General features: G+C 34.4%; 1 protein-coding gene across 1 annotated transcript; it reads left to right on the plus strand.

Moving 5' to 3' along the window:
* Positions 1-214: 214 nt before the first annotated feature.
* Positions 215-21,727, plus strand: LOC115447837 (neural Wiskott-Aldrich syndrome protein). The gene is made up of 11 exons (XM_037444749.1): positions 215-566; positions 5,656-5,883; positions 10,895-10,994; positions 11,662-11,862; positions 12,226-12,342; positions 12,781-12,966; positions 14,933-15,073; positions 15,431-15,529; positions 15,874-16,079; positions 16,279-16,368; positions 16,717-21,727. Exons 1-11 carry the CDS (start codon positions 480-482, stop codon positions 16,882-16,884), a joined length of 1,623 nt encoding a protein of 540 aa, XP_037300646.1. The 5' UTR covers positions 215-479; the 3' UTR covers positions 16,885-21,727.
* Positions 21,728-21,901: the final 174 nt, after the last annotated feature.

Consider the following 21,901-nt stretch of genomic DNA (forward strand, 5'->3'; position numbering starts at 1 on the left):
GAATTGTAGGTATGATTAATTATGGTAAATTACAAAAATAAAAATAACCGTCTAATTTGCAAAATGATTTCTATTTCTTAAGGAAATAATGTATTACTTAAATTCAGTCTTGCTTTAAAATGTTTAATTTTTATACTTTTTTTTATATTAGTTATATTTCAATATGTTGAGTTGTTATGGTATTCTTTAGATGAAATAACTGGTAACACGAAGAAAAAAAAATCAGAATTATTTCATTCGTACATGGAGAGAGAAAGTAAATTGCTAAATCGCATTTTTCGAAGTATAAATGTATTGTGATATTGAAATTAACGTTTCCACGTACTGGGAAATGTTATTTCTATCGTGAGGTGTCAGTAACGGGTGTCGATTAAATATTTTGTAGTGTTTAAAATGCTGGAGCGTGGAATTGGTGGTCTCATCAATTCTTGTGTGTGACTAAAGTGTTTTTATGTGTGATTTAGTAATTTAACGAGACAATGCCGAGGGGAGAAAATAGACCGAGTATCCTGCTGTCCAGGGATGAGAACGATCAGGTGTTTAGTCTGATAGGGCCCAAATGTCAGGTGGGTTGTGTTACGTGCATACAGGTTGTCGTTTCGCATGATTCAGTGCCCTCAGATTACATACCTGCCGTCGTATCTATGGATTATCACTCGATAACGCTGTGATAAAACGTATTTGCTTTATATTTTGTTCATATTTGTGTAAAATTTATTAAAGTTTAAAGAATGTTATGATATAGAATTGATGAACAATCAAAATCTTTTTATATTGTTTTTATATATTTAAATTCTCAATAATATCAAAACAACTCCAGATAAATATACCTTATAATTTAGCTTCCAGACTTGATCTTTAGACATGTCTTCCTAATATACTGTAGACAGTATTGTAAAATTCTCTCTTAAGAAGATAAAATGATAATTATGAATTGGAACATATTCACGAGCAAAAGCTAATTTACTACATAATAATGTTAATTTAAATGTTAAACATAAATGTTCTGCTGTATATAAAATAACGGCTTAACATTAATTATGTAATAAATAAAATACTATCCCAGACTTTATTGTTAAGTAGTCAATGCTCCATAGATATCAGAAAAGATTTATAGATAAGCCAATAATAATTATAAAGTATGTAGTAGGAAAGGTAGAACAAGCTACATGTGATCTATGCTTTTAACTGTTTAAATAAAATTAGTTTATTTGTATTTAAATGTATGTTAAAATATAGTAAATATGTAATATATTTTTATTTCATAGATTACTGTCTATTAATGGTTAACTGACCAAAATAAATATATTTCATACAAGTGTTAGAGAAATTAAGTGATATCCAAGTTCCCTATTATTTTTTTACAATGAATATAAAATTGTTAGAAATATATTTATTAGCTAAAAATTATGGTATTGAAACTTCAGTGTTGGTAATTATAAAAGTGGCATTTGCTACTTACTATATAAAAATACCTACATGTATACATCTGTTATCACTTACAGGATAAGAAGAGACAATACAGCCATACTTTCCTATATACCTATAAGACTTATAGCATGGTGTGATATAATGTCCATTTGGGCAACTAAGATGTGTTCTTGCCCACTAAAAAACATATACAAATGGTATTTGCCCCACACAGGAGTTAAATAGGAATTGAATTTTATTTTATTGAAGTATAATGCCAACAAGGCGATCATAACATAAAACCAAATTTAATTATAGAGCTCAAAATGACAAGAAATTAGCAGATGTAACATCATTTCTTTGTTTAAATCATATTTTGAAAAGATTTTTATTTATTTATTGCCCGCGGCTCTGTTTTATAATATATTTTTTAGAACTTTTTAAGAGGAACAATCCCGTCATACATCATTGTTGCATAACTTTAACCGTTTACGCAGCGCACGCAACGGAAGCTCTCAAAACGAATAAATTGTCCCCGTTTTTGCAACATGTTTCATTACTTCTCTGATCCTATTGGTCATAGCGTGATGATATATAGCCTATAGCACTCCACAAATAAAGGGCTAGCCAACATAAAACGAATTTTTCAGTTCAAAGAGATAGTTCCTGAGATTAGCCATTACTGCTCCGCTCCTATTGGTCATAGCGTGATGATATATAACTTAGAGCACTCCACAAATAAAGGGCTATGCAACACAAAAATATTTTTTCAGTTCGAATCAGTAGTTCCTGAGACAAACAAATAAACTCTTCAGCTTTATATAATTGTATAGATAATTGCACGACATTTATCATATTTTAAATACCGTCATTTAAGGCATTCCATAACTATTTATTAATTTAATGTTTATTTTCCTTATTTATTATTTAATTGTATAATTATCCCAATTGTCTTTACATTAAACATAACTTTTATTTGTTTACTGTAATATTTCTACGCCAATTATGTTGCTCAACGAACCAAGGTCCAAAAAAACCATAACTACTTTCAAGGGCGTCGTCAAGGGGGAGCAGGGACGGTCAGCTGCCCTACTCCAGAGGTTCTAAAACTCGAATGAATTCACAAATGCCATTCCTAATATTCCGTCCGCTCAATTATGCTTTGCTCTGTTATTGTTAAAGCGGTAGTAGGGGAGGTACATGTGCTCTCGACTTTACCTACAATTCATGCTTTTCTCATTCTCCATATCAACTTGGCCATCAGCTGGCGACGCTCTTGACTACTTTAACTTATTTATTAAAAGATTACAATACTTAAGTAAACATAAGTCTAACTCAGCAGAAGGAATTAAACTAACTTAATAAAACAATAAATAGATTAATGTTAGTTTTACGCAACGTTATGGTCGGTGACACAGTGACGTCACAGATTGCTATTACTGTTATAGGACAGCCACCGCCTCTACTAAATTTCACAGGTTTATAACTTATAGCTTTTGCCCGCGGCTCCGCCCGCGTTATAAAATTTTTCAGGCTAAAGTTTTCCGTTATAAAAGTAGTAGTTTCCCGGGAGCCTATGTTCTTCCCAGGGTCTCAAACTGTCTCCATACCAAATTTCATCTTAATATGTTGGGCAGTTTTTGAGTTTAACACGTTCAGACAGACAGATGCAGCGGGGGACTTTGTTTTATAATATAAATTTTTAGCACTTTTAAAGTGGAACAATCCCGTCATACATCATTGTTGCATGACTTTAACCGTTTACGCAGCGCAGGCAACGGAAGCTCTCAAAACTTATAATTTTCCCCGTTTTTGCAACATGTATCATTACCGCTCCGCTCCTATTGGTCATAGCGTGATGATATACAGCCTATAGCACTCCGGGAACAAAGGGCTATCCAACACAAAAAGAATTTTTCAGTTTGGACCGGTATTTCCTGAGATTAGCCATTACTGCTCCGCTCCTATTGGGTATAGCGTGATGATATATAGCCTATAGCACTCCACGAACAAAGGGCTATCCAACGCAAAAAGAATTTTTCGGTTTGGACCGGTAGTTCCTGAGATTAGCGCGTTCAAACAAACAAACAAACTCTTCAGCTTTATATAATAGTATAGATTACAGCACTATATATTGTTACATAATGTCTACAAGTCTTATACCTAATTAATAAAACAACATCAAAGACATTAAAAGTATATTACTAGTGGTCCTACCCTAGACACAGCCTATATTGCGAGGACCCTAACAATAAATAGGAACAAATGTTTGTACATTGCTAGTTTTTTTGATTCAGTGATGATACTAGTATTTTATATACATATTGTGAGTAAGACAGCTGTTGCATACAACCCGCTACATTAATTTCACTGTACCACTTTATGGGGCGAAAGTTTCAAGATGAGTACACATAGATAAGTAAGACGCCATATCTGGTTACAAGCCTGTTATGTGTATGGGTTGGTTACTATTCACATCTCTTATAATACTAATAATCTTATACTACTAACTACTTAATGTATGGATTTTAGTATACAACTGATAAAACACATCAACGGTCCCTATGTAAAGTATCAAATCAGTAAAATTGCATTTTGCAGATTCAATAATTTACATACTGTCAAATATACGTCGCTTGTTTAGTATTATTTTACCATGGCGATAAGCACTTTGATCCTTATTGTCTTAAATAAATGCTGTTCATTTTAATAAGGACTATCGAAATATGCCTTTATTTGTATATAAGTTAATTGGTCTATACATATGTATGTATCTCTAGATCTACACATTTTGTTGTTACTAAAGCATGGCCATTAACAACATTTTTTTAGACTATAGATGATGATCTTTTATGTTTATGCGAATATTTTTGGATTTTATCGCTGTTTTTATGTTTTAAAATATAAAAACTGTGATACAGTCCAAAAAATACTTCAATTTTAGATAATAGATGTTATGACTTAAGTTACATAAGCTTAATAATGAGTTTTATTTGACTGTTTTTCACACTAAGATATTCACTTGCTTGTGCATGTGCTTGCACACTGATTTTAGCAGCATCAGTAGATAAAATTGAAAATTATCAAATGTGATCTGTTCTTTATTATTTATGTAATGTGAAAGATACATCACTCCTACTTTTAATATCTACAAAATTATGATTCATAATATTATGTCCCAAGTCAAGGCTGTTAAGCATTATAATATTATCTGAAACTTCAACTTATCTAACTGTAGATAAAATTTATTTTAAATTAATTTACAAGTTCACTTATTTTTTCTTAACATAACTTCAACTAAAATCTAGATCTTCAAACATTTTCACAAATTTTCTTTCTTATTATTTTAAGATAACCAATAATTAAATTGAAGAATAATTAGGATTAAAATATTTTGCAAATCAACTTGCCAGACAATGTAAACAGATGTTTCATATTTTATTTCACCAAGGGCTTTTAATTCACTTTGTCCTTATTTATTCATTAATTATCTCAGCATGAAACCATGGTAATTCATAATTATTACAAATTGGTTTGTTACTTCGTTTCCAAGTTCTATATTAAATAATAAATGCTAAAAATTATATAGAACTGTAGCAGATGCAAAGAAAAATAAAAAACAAGTTTAGGTACTTATCAAAAACACTATACACCAAAAAAAATCACTATCAAATTCAATGTGTGTATCAAAAAAAATATTAACTCTTATCTAAGAGCACCAACCTTCAATGATGGCAGTGATTGATTGCCAACATTATTCCATAAGACTGTGGATTATATAAGTTACTTTGTAAATGCCTTTGTGGTATCCCTAGATAAATTATATTAAATGTTTGTGTAGTAACAAAATGTGTTTTATAAAATTTATACATAAACAGGCTAGCTGCCAGCCAGGCCTAGTGCAAAAATGTTAGGTTTTCAGATTCAAATCTAATTGAATACCACTATCTGTTCTGTATGTTTATTAAAAAGTAAAAAGAGTTTGAACTTAGGGGACAAGATGCTAGTGTCACTTACCTAACAGGAAATATCAAATTATAGTCAAGGTTTGTGGCCATAACAGATAACTAAAGAATATTTGGGAGTATTATGTTTTTTTATGCACAATCAAAATAATGTTAACATTTGATTAAAGTTAATATCATCAGACAAAACTGTCTTGAAATGAGTACTACATTTGTAGTGCAAAATCTTATTATATACCCTATGATTTTTTAATACTAATATTCCTTATTTATCCTACAGAGTCTGGCGACAGCTGTGGTTCAGTTATTCACAACGGAAGGACCAGGGCATTCGGAATGGAAGAAGAAGGATACAGGTGTGCTATGCCTCATCAAGGATAATGGGAAGAGATCATACTTCTTCCGGATCTACTGTCTGTATCGGAGATCGATGGTATGGGAGCATGAGGTCTACCTGCAGATTGAGTATAAGAGCCCGAGACCGTATCTCCACACCTTTGAAGCTGAGGTGAGGTGACATGCTTAAATATTATCTTATGACTTTGTGTATATTAATGGCAAATTATGACAAAGCCGCCACCACGTATATGGTTTATGTTTATTGACGGGTAAAAGGCTAATTGACTTAAGCAACATTTTTTGGTGATCCTAAGTTTAATATTTAAAATCAGTACGTTTTTCTATGTTTTTTAAACATGTTAAAAATTTTCAACAAAAAAATGTCTTTTAAGTCATTAGCCTTTCAACCGTCGATATGGTTAAAAAAGTTAAAATACCCGTGGCTAGGCGACTGTGAAGAGCGGAATTTGAGTTTATTTATAGAGTTTATTATTGTCTAAACATCCACTATTAGTACTTGACAATATATAAGTTGTTTTCATATTACGAGCAAACCGATTGTTGTCCTAATCAATGGTGGGTAATAAAGTGACACAAACAAGGTTTTACTATAAAATACCTTACATATTATTGTTTACTATCGTGTTCATACACATTAAGATACGTACGGGTTCTCCCGTGTTACTCATGTAACACGGGAGAACCCGTACGTATCTTCACTCAATACTTTCCTTCTTATTTCCTCTTTCGTCTCACAAATATAAATGTGAAAATTTGTTATTAAATTATGTTAAATACGTAGAAATCGCTGTATGGACTTGGATGAAATCTGTCACATAATTATAATGTGTACTATTCTTTATTCGAAAAAGTTAGTACGAAGACATACCATGGACTAAATTTCCAAAATGTTGAGTAAATGACGAGGAAACTTGAAATTAAATATTGGTAGTGACCCGAAAATAAGATGATATGTATTTTTTATTCATTCCAACACAAATGAAATACGCCTGTATAGAAAATTGTAATTTTCCACCATTTTAAGAGTTTTAAATAACTCCTGTCGGAAATTTTATGTGCAGGTTCCGTGCCATAGGCCAGATAACCGAGATGCGGGGGTCAAATAGGCATGTCGACCTGCGAAATTAATTGACTATTTATGCTACAGGCAATAAAGCAGTCACTGGAAAATCACCTATCAAAATTAAATATTAATGAATATGGTCGTTACAAGCTTATCTCTTTATACGTCCTAGGGTACAGATTATAGTTGGTGTTACTTTTTTGAAGAAAAATAAACCGTGATTAGAACGTATTAAGATGAAAATATACTTAACAAGCATTGGGCGCATGAGTTGTTTTTTAATCACCACTTCGTGCATAAATAGCGTGAACTTATGATCCTACCTTGTAATGTATAATATGAAATATTTTTTTAGGTATCAACTATTTTCTATCGCGGCTGAATAGCTGAAATATTTTTTATAAGTTCACGCTAGCGCATTATTATTTTAATGGTGACCTACTCATATATCAGGGCCGTACTGAGTGTTTTTCATAAACGGACAAAAAAACTGCTAATTATTAAGTAGTTTTAAGAGTACGAGTATGACATGATGTGTGGTAGTATATCTAGGTGTACCTAGGCCAGGGTAGAAAGCTGCAGAGTCTTGTCGGTTAGGCATTTCATTTGGCCTGCATTTTAATTACCATCAGATGTAACTGAATGAGCGTATATTTTAAAGATGCAGCAACAGCTTTATTTTATGATATACATATAATATATGATAGTTTTGATATTTTGTAATAAATGCTAATAGCGCCAGTACGTACCGTGAGAAATGTTTACTTAATAACTGTGTTGGATACGGTTATGAATTTTAATTCACTTTTTATATAAAGTATGTAACTATTGAGGTTATTGGTAACCGCAATGTATTTCAATATTGTTTAATATTTTTCTTGTTATTAGCTGCATAATAATGTTTATGATTCAACTAGTGTCATAAAATATATCTATTTTAATCCCATCCCATTTAAAATAATAACATGATTCATTGCGAGAATTTTAAAGCAGCTAGATCTTGTAATTATTAAAGTTAATAACATACTTTTAAAACGTTTTCTGTTTTTTATGGTAGCTTTTATTAAACAGCGACAGCATGTGGTTTGCGCCCCCTATGGTTATAACTGCGGCCGTCTGTGTCTTTAACATATTTGAGTAGACATGGTGTCCCACTTTCTTCTATTATGTTATGTAATAGTTCTATGGCTGAAATTGATTTATGACTTATGTAGGCTTTTTATACGACTGCCCTATATCAGCAATATTATTTTTAATGGTTCAATTATGTATATGGTTTTCCATTGGGTTTAAAAAAATAAAATGCGGACTGTACAGGATTACAGGACCATGTTTAACAATCAGCTGTCAATTCATTTGTTTATCCGCGATTAGAACATTACATGTACAGTTCGTTTTTATTCTTCTCTTTTACAAAGTATCCATCATCAAGAGATAGCTAAAAGTTTTTGTTTCTGCCAAAATGCAATAAAACAAAATGCACAGCGGACAATACTCGCCATCGAACGGAACAAAAGTCGTCGACCTCGCGGCCGCCCGAACGACATGGCAAAACAATCAGCGCGCGTCATAGTATGTAGCTTCCAAATCTATTCGGATCTCGAGTTGATATGAACACAAAAGGGAATGTCCATTCTCAGACTAATGGCGATGTCCATGGTTAATAATTGATATGAAGTAATTAAAAAAAAACTGGCTCATTTATTTATTGTCCAGTCAAAGGTTAATGTAAGAATAGAAAATAAAAGAAACGTAAGAATGAAGGGAATGCACCATGATTTGTAAATTTATAAGATCTAAAGTAACGCGACGTGACTAATAAGTAATACGATAAATTATAATCTTATTTACATAATAGATAACTTAGATGAAAATTAATAAACATAATACGTACATTAATAAAATAATTATTGATGATAATATCGTTCGATAAATTTCAGATATAATAAGCTTTTAAGGTATTAGGTAAATAAGATTTTCTTTTTTTTATCTACACTCTTGATATGATAGATAGAAATATGATGGCTATGTGTAACAAAATTTAAACGGTGTATGTTATTTTGAAAATATTCATAGTCTAACTTTTGTTCGCGCATCCACCTGTGCAAAACCTTTACCACTGAACACTATCCGAGATATAAAATAGTCAATAATGATCCAGGACCACATTGATTTCGTGGCTAAAGAATGAAGTAACGAATACAGCAGAACATTTGATATCAAAGTCAGCTTAGAAATCAACAGGAAGGAAAATAAGGCCGATTCAGTATCCCCCTGCATTCCATAAACATTTATTGGTACATATTAGTAATTTTGTTACACCAATTATGAATTATTGTTCGGCATTATTATATTATTAGTATTATCTATTTGTTATTACTATGAAATCATCGTATTGCACGCCTCATAGAACAAAACTACAGGAGGGCATGTGTCATTTTCCTGATAACTATTACGTCACTAGACAGAGTATAAACAGTATTTCCTTACGAACTTACGCCCATGGGACTTACTATCCGCCATTTTCAATAAACAATTGCAATAGCTTTTTTCGAACTATTTTGAAAATGGACCAATCAGAAGAAAATTTTTATGTGACATGGTTACAAATGAATTATTTCGATTGGTTTATCCTCGGAATCAGATTGAAGATTGAGATTGAGATCCTTTATTAAAAACGGCTGTATGAGAGTGTAAACTCGTAACACGCACGTGTTGTGTCATCTTAGTGAAATTTGTGTGAAATGGTAGTATGTATGCCAATTTATATTGTCCTCCTCGTGTCGCGGTGCGTTACGTGCTTGTTACGTGTTATCACGTGTTGCGTAGAGAATAAGGTCCCTATTTGCGGAGCCGTTCTTTGATGTTATAGCCTATAGGAATATGTCTGCTGAACAGAATAAAAAATATCTGGCGAACTGATGTGTTCGAATTACAAAAAAAATTGATTTTGATCGTTTGCTATGGGCATAGTTAGGAGTGGTGAGATGATTCGTATACACTTCGCGGAGAGATAATCAATTTATCATACATGAATAGGTGGATCATAAATTTGAAAATATGGACATTAGACAGTCGTATTATATGTATATCCCTTTTTATCTGTGGGGAAGTAAATTACCCTTTTTGCCAGCCTCTCTCTCCTTTTTCGCGACTTTAGAGCTGTGCGGCTCTCAGACCACTGATGATTCATCAGCATCAGTGATTCAATAATGATTCATATGTTTAACATTCTATAGACAATAGCTTACTGTTATCGGTGAAAGTTATGACCGATTACGCAAGAATAGGTATGTTGATTGTGAAATTTATACAACCAACTGTTTTCCTTCGTAAAAATTACAATAAGCCGCATTGAAATAAATAAAAATTATTCTTATATAATATAATCCAGGGTATTTATTATATATTATTATGTTTATTTATTATATTGAGAGTTTACAACAAAGAATACACACGCGCATATATACAATATATAATGTACATACAAATATTAATTGGAGGAGGTCGTTGTTCTCCAAAATTTTCGAGCGATCGTAATTAAATCAATTTACCCGCTAAAATGCATTCCATACTATGAATGTAAGAATAGAAAATTCAGGACAGATCTGTTCACATTGCTAATGTATGGGCTATAAAGAAGTATTGTAAATATTTTTAATAATACGTAGCCAGATTTGGCTCCAAAAAATAGGTCGTGGCAGTGTTGTTACCACTAAATATTGTGTGTACATTTAATATGTCCAACTCCTCCCTATCTTTCTATTTGATTAATTTCGTTGCGGGATAATGATAAATTAGTTATCCCTGAGAGTCTTCGAGCTTCATAAAATGCGTGCCCATTGCTAATCCTGGTTCACAGGAGTTGTAATGGTGGGGTGGAACTCGGGGCCTCAGAGCATTGGTCGTATCGTGCAAACAATATAACTACTCCCTCGAAGCAGGCTATACTAATTGTTATAATTAATCATTAAGCAGTAGTCGGGTAAAATATGATCAAATGTGGAATTATTACGACTTAGAAGTCGTTTTTTTTTCTACGCTTATAATGCAATATTACAGTAATCGCTTATATAATATTAATGTAACATTTCAGGAATATATGACAGCGTTCAATTTCGCCAACGAGGATGAAGCGCAGGTGCTCAGGAACATACTCATCGAGAAAATCGAGCTGCGGAAAATCAGACGAGAAGGTAATGAGTAGACATCGCGTTATTTGCATTGGGACATGCATATGTGTGACACTATTTTAATAGCATCATTATTTAAATGTGTCAGGGGTGTGGTAATAAAAAGAAAATAATTGTGGCAAATTAAATTTCTGTATATAAAAACCTGGGTGTGGAAGGAATAAAGAAAGCAAACGCATTTGGCAAAGGGCTAAAACTAAACCCTGCCTAAAAAGGTTTCTGCAAATGGCGCTAAGTAATGTCAGTTGACGTAGAGGACATTTTTAGCCACGGAAAAGGAAAAAAGGCGTGACTACATGTAACAGCGCCGATCATGATTGTGAATGTATGTTTTCCGAATCAGTTCGTTATACCTAACGTGTTTGTTTGCACTAGTTATTACAATAAATGCGACGCCGCTGTGTTTACCAACAACGGTAACGGTTGTGGTTACATCACGATTGGCTGTCATTCATGCGATGGGATTTTTTAGTCATTGTTATGCCATCCAGATAAGCTGAAAAAGTTTAACACTTCAAATCACTTATCCGAACTTGAGAACAAACCCAACGTCATTTATAAGCATGTTGAAAATACTTTGTTCTGATTGGTCCATTTTGACGACGGATCGAAAAAAGTGTTTATTGAAACCAGCGGTAAATCTGCAACCGTTGCACGTGCATCGTTGCAGAGCGTCGTCAGCGGTCGATGCTGGCGGCGCGCGCCAACAGCGTCAGCAGCTCTCACAGCAGCGCGGGCGGAGTCGCCGCCGTCAACGCGCACGTCACCCACGCCACGCGACACAACGGCGCGCTGCCGCCGCCGCCGCCCGAACCGGAGCCCGAGCCCGCGCCTGCGCCTGCGCCCCCGCCCAAGGCCACCAACATCACCGGTAACACTTTAACTGCGTTAAGACTACTAGCATAAGTGCTTAAAATATTACGATAATTTGTAAAGCAGCTACCATCCATAATGGGTAATACAACGCCTGTGAGCCACCATTATTGCTGGTAAAAGGCCCCCTACAATATAGAAGGAGCGGAAAATATGCTACTGATACTTAAATGTTGTAAGGCCTTTATACATAAACATCACAAGACATAAAGGCATGAAATAGACAAGAAAATCAGACCAGTGATGGTATATAGCTAAAGAATGTTCTTACTATGAGCGATACCACGTAAACCTTGCTGGCATATTCTTGCCGTAAACGAAACTGGCGATAACTTAACTGTATGTTAAATTCAATCGACAGGCACGTACACTCTGAAAAGCGGCAAAAAGAAGGTGATGAAGAAGATAACCAAGGCAGACATCGGGCTGCCGAGCGACTTCAAGCACATATCGCACGTCGGCTGGGATGCGCATAAAGGTACACCAACTGTACGGTATATGCTATACAAACCAAAACCTATTAAACAAAAGTGTGATACAAACCATACATATTTTTGGTCCTGCGAGCCGGTAGCCGGTTTGTGCTATACAAACCGGCATACTAACTTTTTGTGTATTCTAATCATGTCTAGAGGTATTTGTAAAACATTAGATTACGCTAAATTATCTTTTTTATTGCTAGGCTTTGCTAACGATTCGAATCTCGTCCGCCTTTCTCTAGAATTAAAGTAATCTCAATGAAATGTACTCTAGTAGTTCTCTTACGCAGATGCCCATCGGTGTACAGCTTGCTCTATGCGATAAATAAAGTCGCTCTCTTAAAAAAACACAAACCATTCTATTCTTCTTAAATACTAATTAACAGCTGCAATTACATATTGATCATGTTACATTTATGACATTGCAATTTGTCAAGGTTTCGACGTGGAAACAACACAGCCGAACGAGGAGTTGCTGTCGTTCTTCAACATGGCCGGCGTGTCTGACAAGCAGCTGCAGGACCAGGAGACGCGCGAGTTCATTTACAGCTTCATAGAGTCGCACGGCGGCATCGACGCGGTTAAAGAAGACTTGCATACTAGCAACGCGAAGCCGGTCAGAGGTGAGTTATCGATGTTGGTTCTCTAGTCATTATTGTATATTTTATGATAAATAATATTCTAACGATATAAAATTAGGCAACATTTTTGAGTTTTAAAAATAATTACAAGATCGTAGGGTTGCAATAATTGCATTTACAATAGGTTTTTTATGCTGTAGAACGAACTCTGTCAGACACAGCTATGTACAGAAAATAGAAAAGAATTCCGAACTTAAACATCGTGTTATTAAAGACAATTTACCTGATTCAAAAATTTATAAAATGGATACTACGTTGTTCCTGAAAAATATATACAATGGGGCATTCCACGTGAAGCGGGCACGAAAAAAAACTTGATGTCTCAGATTTTCGTAATATTTGATTATGTTATACCTGTATATGTCCTCGATCCAGATACAAAATATTATTAAAGTATAAAGCCTGGTAAGCGAGTTAAAGGACTTTGAAGTTTTGACTGGCCGGCTGGTATACGCCACTTCGAATCCAATTATCAAGTTTTTAAATGTTACAATAAAATAAATAAAGCAATGAAATAAATACTTCATTTAATGAGCTTTTTTATTGTATTTTTGGAAATTGAAAAATATTTTTTTTTCTTTGAAAAAAAATGTGTTTGAAAGTTTCAAACTTGAATTTCACAAAGTTGGCATATTTATATATTTTTTATTTTTTTTTTCTAAAAATAGCTACTATTGTATAGATAATCCCTGCGAAGTTTCATAATGGGCTGAGAAGTAGTTTAGGAGCTAGACCGATTACAGTGCCGAAGTGCGGCGGTCGCCAGAAAGAGCGAAGTAGTAAAACTTTCAATTAAACTAAATACGTTCGATTAGAGTATTTTATCATGTTTTGCATCGCTCTAACGATTCAATTACATCTGATTATAATATAAAAATATATTTATATTACTGACGGTGCACAACAACATTTAAAAAGATTTAATTGTATTAACTTGTTATATTTCAAACAGGATTGTGGTAAAGATGCAGAATTTCATTTTCGTGCCACTTCACATGGCAGAAGGGCAATTTGACGGTCTCGGTGGTAACCTAAAACGCCTGGAGACGCAGGCTAGTTTACATAACGCATCAAACAAAGCCATCACGATACCCGACCGCTTATACATATAGGCTAGAACATCAATGCCACAAACTCATATTTATTATTACTATTATTTATTATTATTATTCATATATATTTTAATGTTTCAAACTTGTATTTCACAAAGTTGGCATATTTATATAATAACTTTTTTCTACTAAAATAGCCAATATTGTATATAGAATATCCTAGCCAAGTTTCAAATATTGTTGTGCACCGTCAGTAATATAAATATATTTTTTTATATTATAATCAGATGTAATTGAATCGTTAGAGCGATGCAAAACATGATAAAATACTCTAATCGAAAGTATTTAGTTTAATTGAAACTTTTTACTACTTGTCTTTCTGGCGACCGCCGCGCTTCGGCACTGTAATCGGTCTAGCTCTAAACTACTTCTCAGCCCATTATGAAACTTCGCAGAGATTATCTATACAATAGTAGCTATTTTTAGAAAAAAAAAATATATAAATATGCCAACTTTGTAAAATTCAAGTTTGAAACTTTCAAACACATTTTTTCAAAGAAAAAACATTTTTCAATTTCAAAAAATACAATAAAAAAAAGCTCATTAAATGAAGTATTTATTTCATTGCTTTATTTATTTTATTGTAACATTTAAAAACTTGATAATTGGATTCCGAAGTGGCGTATACCAGCCGGCCAGTCAAAACTTCAAAGTCCTTTAACTCGCTTACCAGGCTTTATACTTTAATAATATTTTGTATCTGGATCGAGGACATATACAGGTATAACATAATCAAATATTACGAAAATCTGAGACATCGAGTTTTTTTCGTGCCCGCTTCACGTGGAATGCCCCCAATGTTAATAATTTTATACAAACTATGTTTGCGTGCACAGGCAGCAGTCGGCCGGCGGCGCCGTCGCCCGCGCTGCCGTCGCTGCCCGCGCCGCCCGCCGCCGCCGCGCCGCCAGTGCCGCAGCGCAGCCCCGCGCCCGCGCACCCGCCCGCGCACCCGCCCGCGCACCCGCCCGCGCCACGTTAGTATACTGTCTTATCTACCTGCATATTGGAATTATAATCAATTATGTTGGATAGAAAGAATGAATGGTATGACAAAATGTTACAAAAAGTTCTTAACTTATCGATGCTCTTAGCATTTCCACCTACGAACTAAAACTTATGTCAAATAAGTTATTCACCGCAAAATGTTATTCCTTGGAATACATCAGGATTGGAATACATACAATCAGACATTTTTGGAAGACAAATCATTTTCAAAGAAGGGTGCAGGAAATGGCAAGGTTTTTATTATCTTGTCACAGCGTAAAGCTGATGAAAAGTAGTCTTAATTTATTTGTTATCTAAATACCTATCATAACGTTACTTACCGGCAGCGTCCCGCGCGCCTCCCCCGCCGCCCGCGCGCGTGGTGCCCCCGCCCCCGCCGCCGGTCTCCGCGCCTCGGAACCCGCCACCGCCGAGACCATTGCAACGTAAGTATAACCTTTTACCTTCGTTGGATTTCTCAATGTGGATCCAGCGGCACTGGCTAGTATTAGATACATGGTATGTCTTATGCCGAACTTATGTCGAGACTACAGCCCGTAGTATTATTGTATAATTCATCAAATTATCGTGTGCGAATTTTATTAATATGATTTGTTGATAGGAGAAACATATTTTATTTATATATTGATATACTTATATTTTTCGTTTTATTTTATTTCATATCGATGTTTACACGAATCTTACGGTCGAGTGTATCGATATTTTTTTCTTTATTATTGGCGCGATTAATCGATATAATATTTGTCTAACACTACGTATTTTTCTATAGCGCCATCGGCTGCGCCGCCGTCTGTGCCCCCTCCCCCGCCGCCGGGTAACGCACCGCCCCCTCCGCCCCCGCCGCCGCCCGCACCCACGCCCCCCGCGGCTCCGCCACCGCCTGCCGCGCCACCAATGGCCATGGACTCCGCCGCCGCCGCGGATCCTAGAGCCGCACTTATGGAGAGCATACGCAGCGGCAGTAACACTCTTAAGGTACATTTATTGTTACTTAATATTACTGTTATTTAATGTTGAGCATTGCTTGATTGGTATTACCAGGTGGAAGATTTTTCGTATGCGGAATTCCTTCGCAAGTTTGCTAGGTTTTTGTATTCACAAAACTACACTTGTTATTCAGCATAATGTCAGAAATATTAATGTATTAATATTAATTTGATGTGATTTTTTACAGAAAGTGGAAGTCGCCGCTAAACCACCACCAGCTGAGGACGGCAGGAGTAATTTACTTAAACAAATTAGAGAAGGAATCGAATTGCGATCCGTAAGTGTTATAGTCATTATTTTAGATCTAGGTATAATAATCTCATCAAATAATTATATTCTGTCACTTCTCTATCGAGATGAACATATCGGTATCACTATGCGAAGTGACCTGCAAAATCCATAGAGTTTACAGTTCTATATAGGCGCAAGCAAACGCAGTAAGGGCAGCCAACAGCTCAATTAAGAGCTTGCAAAGGGTAATATTTTAAGGCCGTCAATTCAAGTTAGTGGTTTCTTTAAGTATGGGCCACTCAGTTTGTACCTATTTCAAAATGTGTCGCCTATATACCGCGGCCTATGAGCCGTATTGTGAAATCCAGCAGTGGTTAAGAGTGCGCCCCCGCAGGTGTCGCGGTCGGGCAGCACGGGCGCGGCGGCGGCGGCGGCGCCCGAGCCGTGCGGGCTCGCCGGCGCGCTCGCCCGCGCGCTGCAGGAACGCTCGCGCGCCATGCACTCCGAGTCCGACTCCGACCTCAGCGACGACGAGACCAGCGACGGCGAGTGGGAGTACTGACCCACCACCACCACACTCACCACACTCCTCGGCTACTAGACTAGCAAGCTTGGCGTTGATTAGAAAGCAGTTAAATCGCGCAGAATCGAGTTGCGTTTTTGTAATCACAATCGATTTAAATCGGTGCTTCCACCCCATTTCTAATGGACGGTTTCATAACACATGTATAGCTGGAGATTAATGCGACTCGATTCTATTCGACGCCGGGCGTTACGAAACACTCTGTAAATCCATAATAACCAATTAACCACGGTAACTACGAAAACTATACTGTCATCGTTATAGCATAGCTAACTGGCTAATAGGTTTACTAACCACCGATAAGACAATGATCGAATGTTCGTTCGTTCGTTGTTGATTATGAATCACGCTGCATTAACCAAATGCTTACGATAGCTATTTTCATATACTATGTCTCTCACTTTTATAACATCTAACATAAATAGTGTGACACAACACCTAATTCTACTAAGTATAGTGCTAATATTCATAAGCCTCTGTCACTTTTATAGCATTTAACATAAATGAGAAGACACAAAAGACTGGCTTTCATCGAAAAAGTGTCTTTTTGACAGATGGCAGACTTAACTTTCTAGAATATTGTATTACCAATTCTAATCAAATATCCCCTTAGAAATCACACATCCTATGTTAATGAATACTTACATAAACAAATCTAAATCCTTATTTATTTAATCGATTTTAGATCGCATTTTATAATCCATATTTATATTGATATACACTCACAAATTATCAGCACAACAACACGTGCACACCAAAGATACCTAAATATCTATCGACATCTGTCCAACATTATTTGCAAAAACTTAATTAATCAATAAATATTAAAAGTTTAAAAAGAGAAATCTAATATTTCTAGTTACGTTTGTTGTGCATTTATTTAATTTAAATTTAGTTGTTATAGAAATGCGATAAAGTCCAATTTGGCGGTTAATATCTAAATCAAATTAGCATTTAATGTCATTCGCCTTAAAAAATTGGCATTTTAGTACTTCAGTAAATATCTTCAAATTATCTATCTCATATTTTAATCAGTATCAAGGCAAAAGCACAGATTATGTTAAAAAAATTAAGTATTAATATTCGGTATATGGCTACTAAAATGTGAGAGTGTATGTGCCTATTATAAATTGAGAGGCGTTCCCTGAATTAGGTGACATCAGAATCCTCAAGATTTGTGAGTGCTGATCGAAATTGCAACATCGTCAGATTATTTTATATATCCGTTAATCATTTCTGACGTGTGGTTCACTATAGTGTTATGATTTACGTGTTTGCGAGAACTAGTCAGGGTGTACGATTGCCTTTACGCACTAGCTACCAATTATTGATACGACGATATATTAAAGGCCAAAACGACACTGGAATTCATAAGGAATGCAGTATAAACAAATAATAAAAATATAAAAAAAAAAAACGTGTATTTTTACATGTGAATAACGAACAATGTAACAACTATGTTATGGGAGACGGAGCATTTGAAAGTGGTAATCGATTTGAAAAATTATATCGATACGCTATTTAATATCGATAAAACTAACCCGTATCTTCTCCCTGGGACTGTGTTCAAAAACCTTTTCAAATGGTGATGAAGTATCACATAGTATGTAGATAATTTTATATTATTTTATGTAACGTATTAATGTAATTATTTGACCACGGTTTGATTTGACGCGGCGAGCGCAAGAACGGCTTATATGCAAAATTGATAGAACAGTAGTGAAAATTTTCGTTGTTATTGCCAATGATATGGGCAATTTATATAGAAAAAGTTATGCAGATGAATACAAGCTTTTTCTTTACGTGCAGGAGAGGCCGTTCTTGCACTCACCGTTTCAAATATCTAGTTGTTAAAGCGCTTGGCGTCATCTTATAGTGTAATGTTAATGGTCGCTGAGAGAAAACTAAAGGTGGGTATCAAACAGGGCAAGAGATTGAAATTTTTCTGGGTTGCCATCAGTCTTAAAGACAACTTTCACATTTATAACAAATTTACAAATATTATTGTGTGTAGCCAAATATCTCTTGAAGTAAAAAAAATCAAACAATTATAAATGTTTGGTTTTCTCCCAGCGACTATATGTAATACATTTTATGTTTTATTTTAATGTAAAATTATAATAAATAGAATATAATTGTATATAATTGTTATAATTGTAAACGACTGACGTGAAACAATGGTGATGATAATATTCGTGTATTCTTTATTAATATGTAGGTAGGTAATATTATACTGAAAACACAATTATGTCGATTATCGACACAGAAATTAACATGACGAAAAAAAAAGTAATCAAATTGATTATAATTTAATCGATTTAATTGTGTTGCCAGTAATAAATTGTTAATTGTAAGTTAACACTTGTAACACTACATACACAAACCTATGCGAGCAATATATTTTATAGGGGTCAATTCACACCAAGTATAATTTCATCGCCGACAATACGCTCCAACTATTTGTCTGTGGAGAGAGAACAAAACAAATTATAGAAGTTCATTTTCTAAATTAATAAATCATACAATCTGATTAGATTATATCGACTGTTGGAAAGCTAATTGATTTGACCGACATTTCTTTTCGAAAAATTTTAACTCATTTAAAAAACAGAAAAAAGTGCTGATTTTAAATATGTATGAATGTTATCACAAAATAATGTCGCTAAGTCAATAAGCCTTTCGACCATCGATATGTATTTGGCAGAATTCCATGGAAAAGGCATTATTTTGTGCCAAATGTAGGTTATTAAATTAGGTCATCACTGCCACATCAGGTTCCAAAAATTGTTTAGGACGTCACGCCGCACCACTCCGTGTAAATAGCATACTTTTCTAATCATAATAATTATGAACATGTTAACGATGCTCAAAATTATTCTCTTACGTTTACACTAATAATTATCCGCTATAGTAATCAGTACTGACCAACAAGGTGACTGCGAAAGGATTCGATAATTAAAAATCAACCTTTTGTTCTTTCACATATGGCTGACTTTTAGTAAAACGAATAATAATTATTCAACCCCTTCGTTTTGCCTCGTTTTTGTGGATCGACCGTATGTAAATTAATATAAGATTGTGTTTTAATTGTATAAAATTAGAATTCTTCGCAGCCATTCAGACCGCGGGCACAGCCTCACAATGACCACCCCATATACCCTCTATATCCAAGTAAAGTTTATAATTTCATAATTTAAGCGCATTTCAAATAACCAATCAATATTAATAGTGATATGATTGTGAAATCTAGAGGCTTTAATTTTTTTGCTTTTACAATTGTTAAGAAGATTTGAAGTCTATAAGATTCTTTTTCTAATCGTATCATACTGGTCTTCTAAAATTTAAGGATTTGTAATTCTGTCTTGGATGCTGAATATTTACTATTTAGTTGTCTGTTGTAATATAATTTGGACTTGACGCAATTTTATCTTTATTTTTTTATCTTCTCTCACTAACATAATGTTATTTTGACAAAGTACTTATTGAGCTCTTAGTCCCACGACAATATTAATATACATTTAAAGCCTCTTGATTTGGTCTAACATAGTGCTCATAACATACAGTTAACAGATGAATGTCTTGAAATAATTGTACACTCAAAGCACGTGGGTATATCGACACATTTGTCTATAATTTCTTACCTAACATTGGTAGCCTAAGGCTAACACACAGGGCGTCCGTCCTGTCCGTTGCACATAGCTAAGAAATAGTGGCTAGTGTTTAGCGATAGATTATGTCGTCTCCTTAATGGTTTATTATGTAACGGGCCTATGGGCGAGACTATGCTCAATACAATCAATTTAAAACAGTACCGTCAACAAAAAAAAGGGTCGAGATTTTATTATGAGGAAAGATAAAATTCATTTGTGATAACTTATGATGATGATGAGATGGCGGTAAAGCAATAATAAATAAACGTTTATGCGCTAAGTTAGGACTTTTTTATTAGCGTCTTATCGCGTTTTTCAGTTGATATTTCAATGGTATTTGTTTTTAAATATATCTTACAAATGTGGTGTAATAAATAACAGCATATGCGTACATGAAGTTTCGAAGTCATATCAATACAATAAGGATAGTTTCCTACTGAGTCCTAGACTAAATCAAGAGAACGAAGCCAGGTTCACAGTCACGCAGTACGCCGCGGAGGGCAAGCCTACTGTAATAATAATTAACATGGCCAATGCCGGTAGGCAGAACATAAACTGTTTTTAAAATCAGAAGAAAAACATTATTCAGAAAACTCTTTGCCTTGTCGCTGTAAAAGTGTGATGTACTCTATATAATAAGCATTAATGTTATAAGAATGCGTCAGCTATTTTTATAGTCGTAAAATGAATGTTTTTCTATTGTTACAATAAAATGAAACGTATAGTTTGGAAAATGTAATACGCACTGTTTGAAGTGTGGTCCGCCATAATCAAATCCATGCGCATTATATTTAATAAACTATAACTATTTTGGCAATAAATTCATTTAATTATGAAAACACTACGAAGTAAGCTTATGAAGTTACTTTGTAACAGACTTCAAAAAAATAAGACCCCATTCCTGCAGATGTTTTTGCCGAATTAAATCTTTACACATTTTTTGGTAACTTAGTATTTATAGTGTTGGCGAAAGAAACAAAAAGACAAAAAAGGAAATCCTCATTTGAATACCACCCTGATAAAAAATAATGCACTTTATTTGTTAAATATCGCAGTGGTGGCAGCGAGTTATCACAATATAAATGTTTTCTATATTATCGAGTGCTTATTAAAGCATTTAAATCCTATTACCAAGATATTTTATTACGAAATAGAAATATTACATCCCGTTATCTTTTAGTCAGTGTCATTTTTTCATTCACCAATTTGTACATTGTGTCTTACTTTTTAGAATCTAGTCTCGTTAAATTCGTTTGTGAGAATTTTTAAAATTTCTTTTAAATACAACATCAACTATTTAATTTTTTTCAGAAATAAACAATTAGTTAAATCATTGAATAAAAATG

The sequence above is a fragment of the Manduca sexta genome, chromosome 28 (genome assembly GCF_014839805.1).
Source record: "Manduca sexta isolate Smith_Timp_Sample1 chromosome 28, JHU_Msex_v1.0, whole genome shotgun sequence".
NCBI lineage: Eukaryota > Metazoa > Arthropoda > Insecta > Lepidoptera > Sphingidae > Manduca > Manduca sexta.

What these genes read in the sequence shown, in the direction of transcription:
- LOC115447837 (XM_037444749.1), top strand. Translation starts at nt 480, where the DNA reads ATGCCGAGGGGAGAAAATAGACCGAGTATCCTGCTGTCCAGGGATGAG. An exon ending in CGGCTGGGATGCGCATAAAG is followed by an intron (nt 12,343 to 12,780) that starts GTACACCAACTG and finishes CAATTTGTCAAG; the next exon opens with GTTTCGACGTGGAAACAACA. An exon ending in GCGGCAGTAACACTCTTAAG is followed by an intron (nt 16,080 to 16,278) that starts GTACATTTATTG and finishes GATTTTTTACAG; the next exon opens with AAAGTGGAAGTCGCCGCTAA.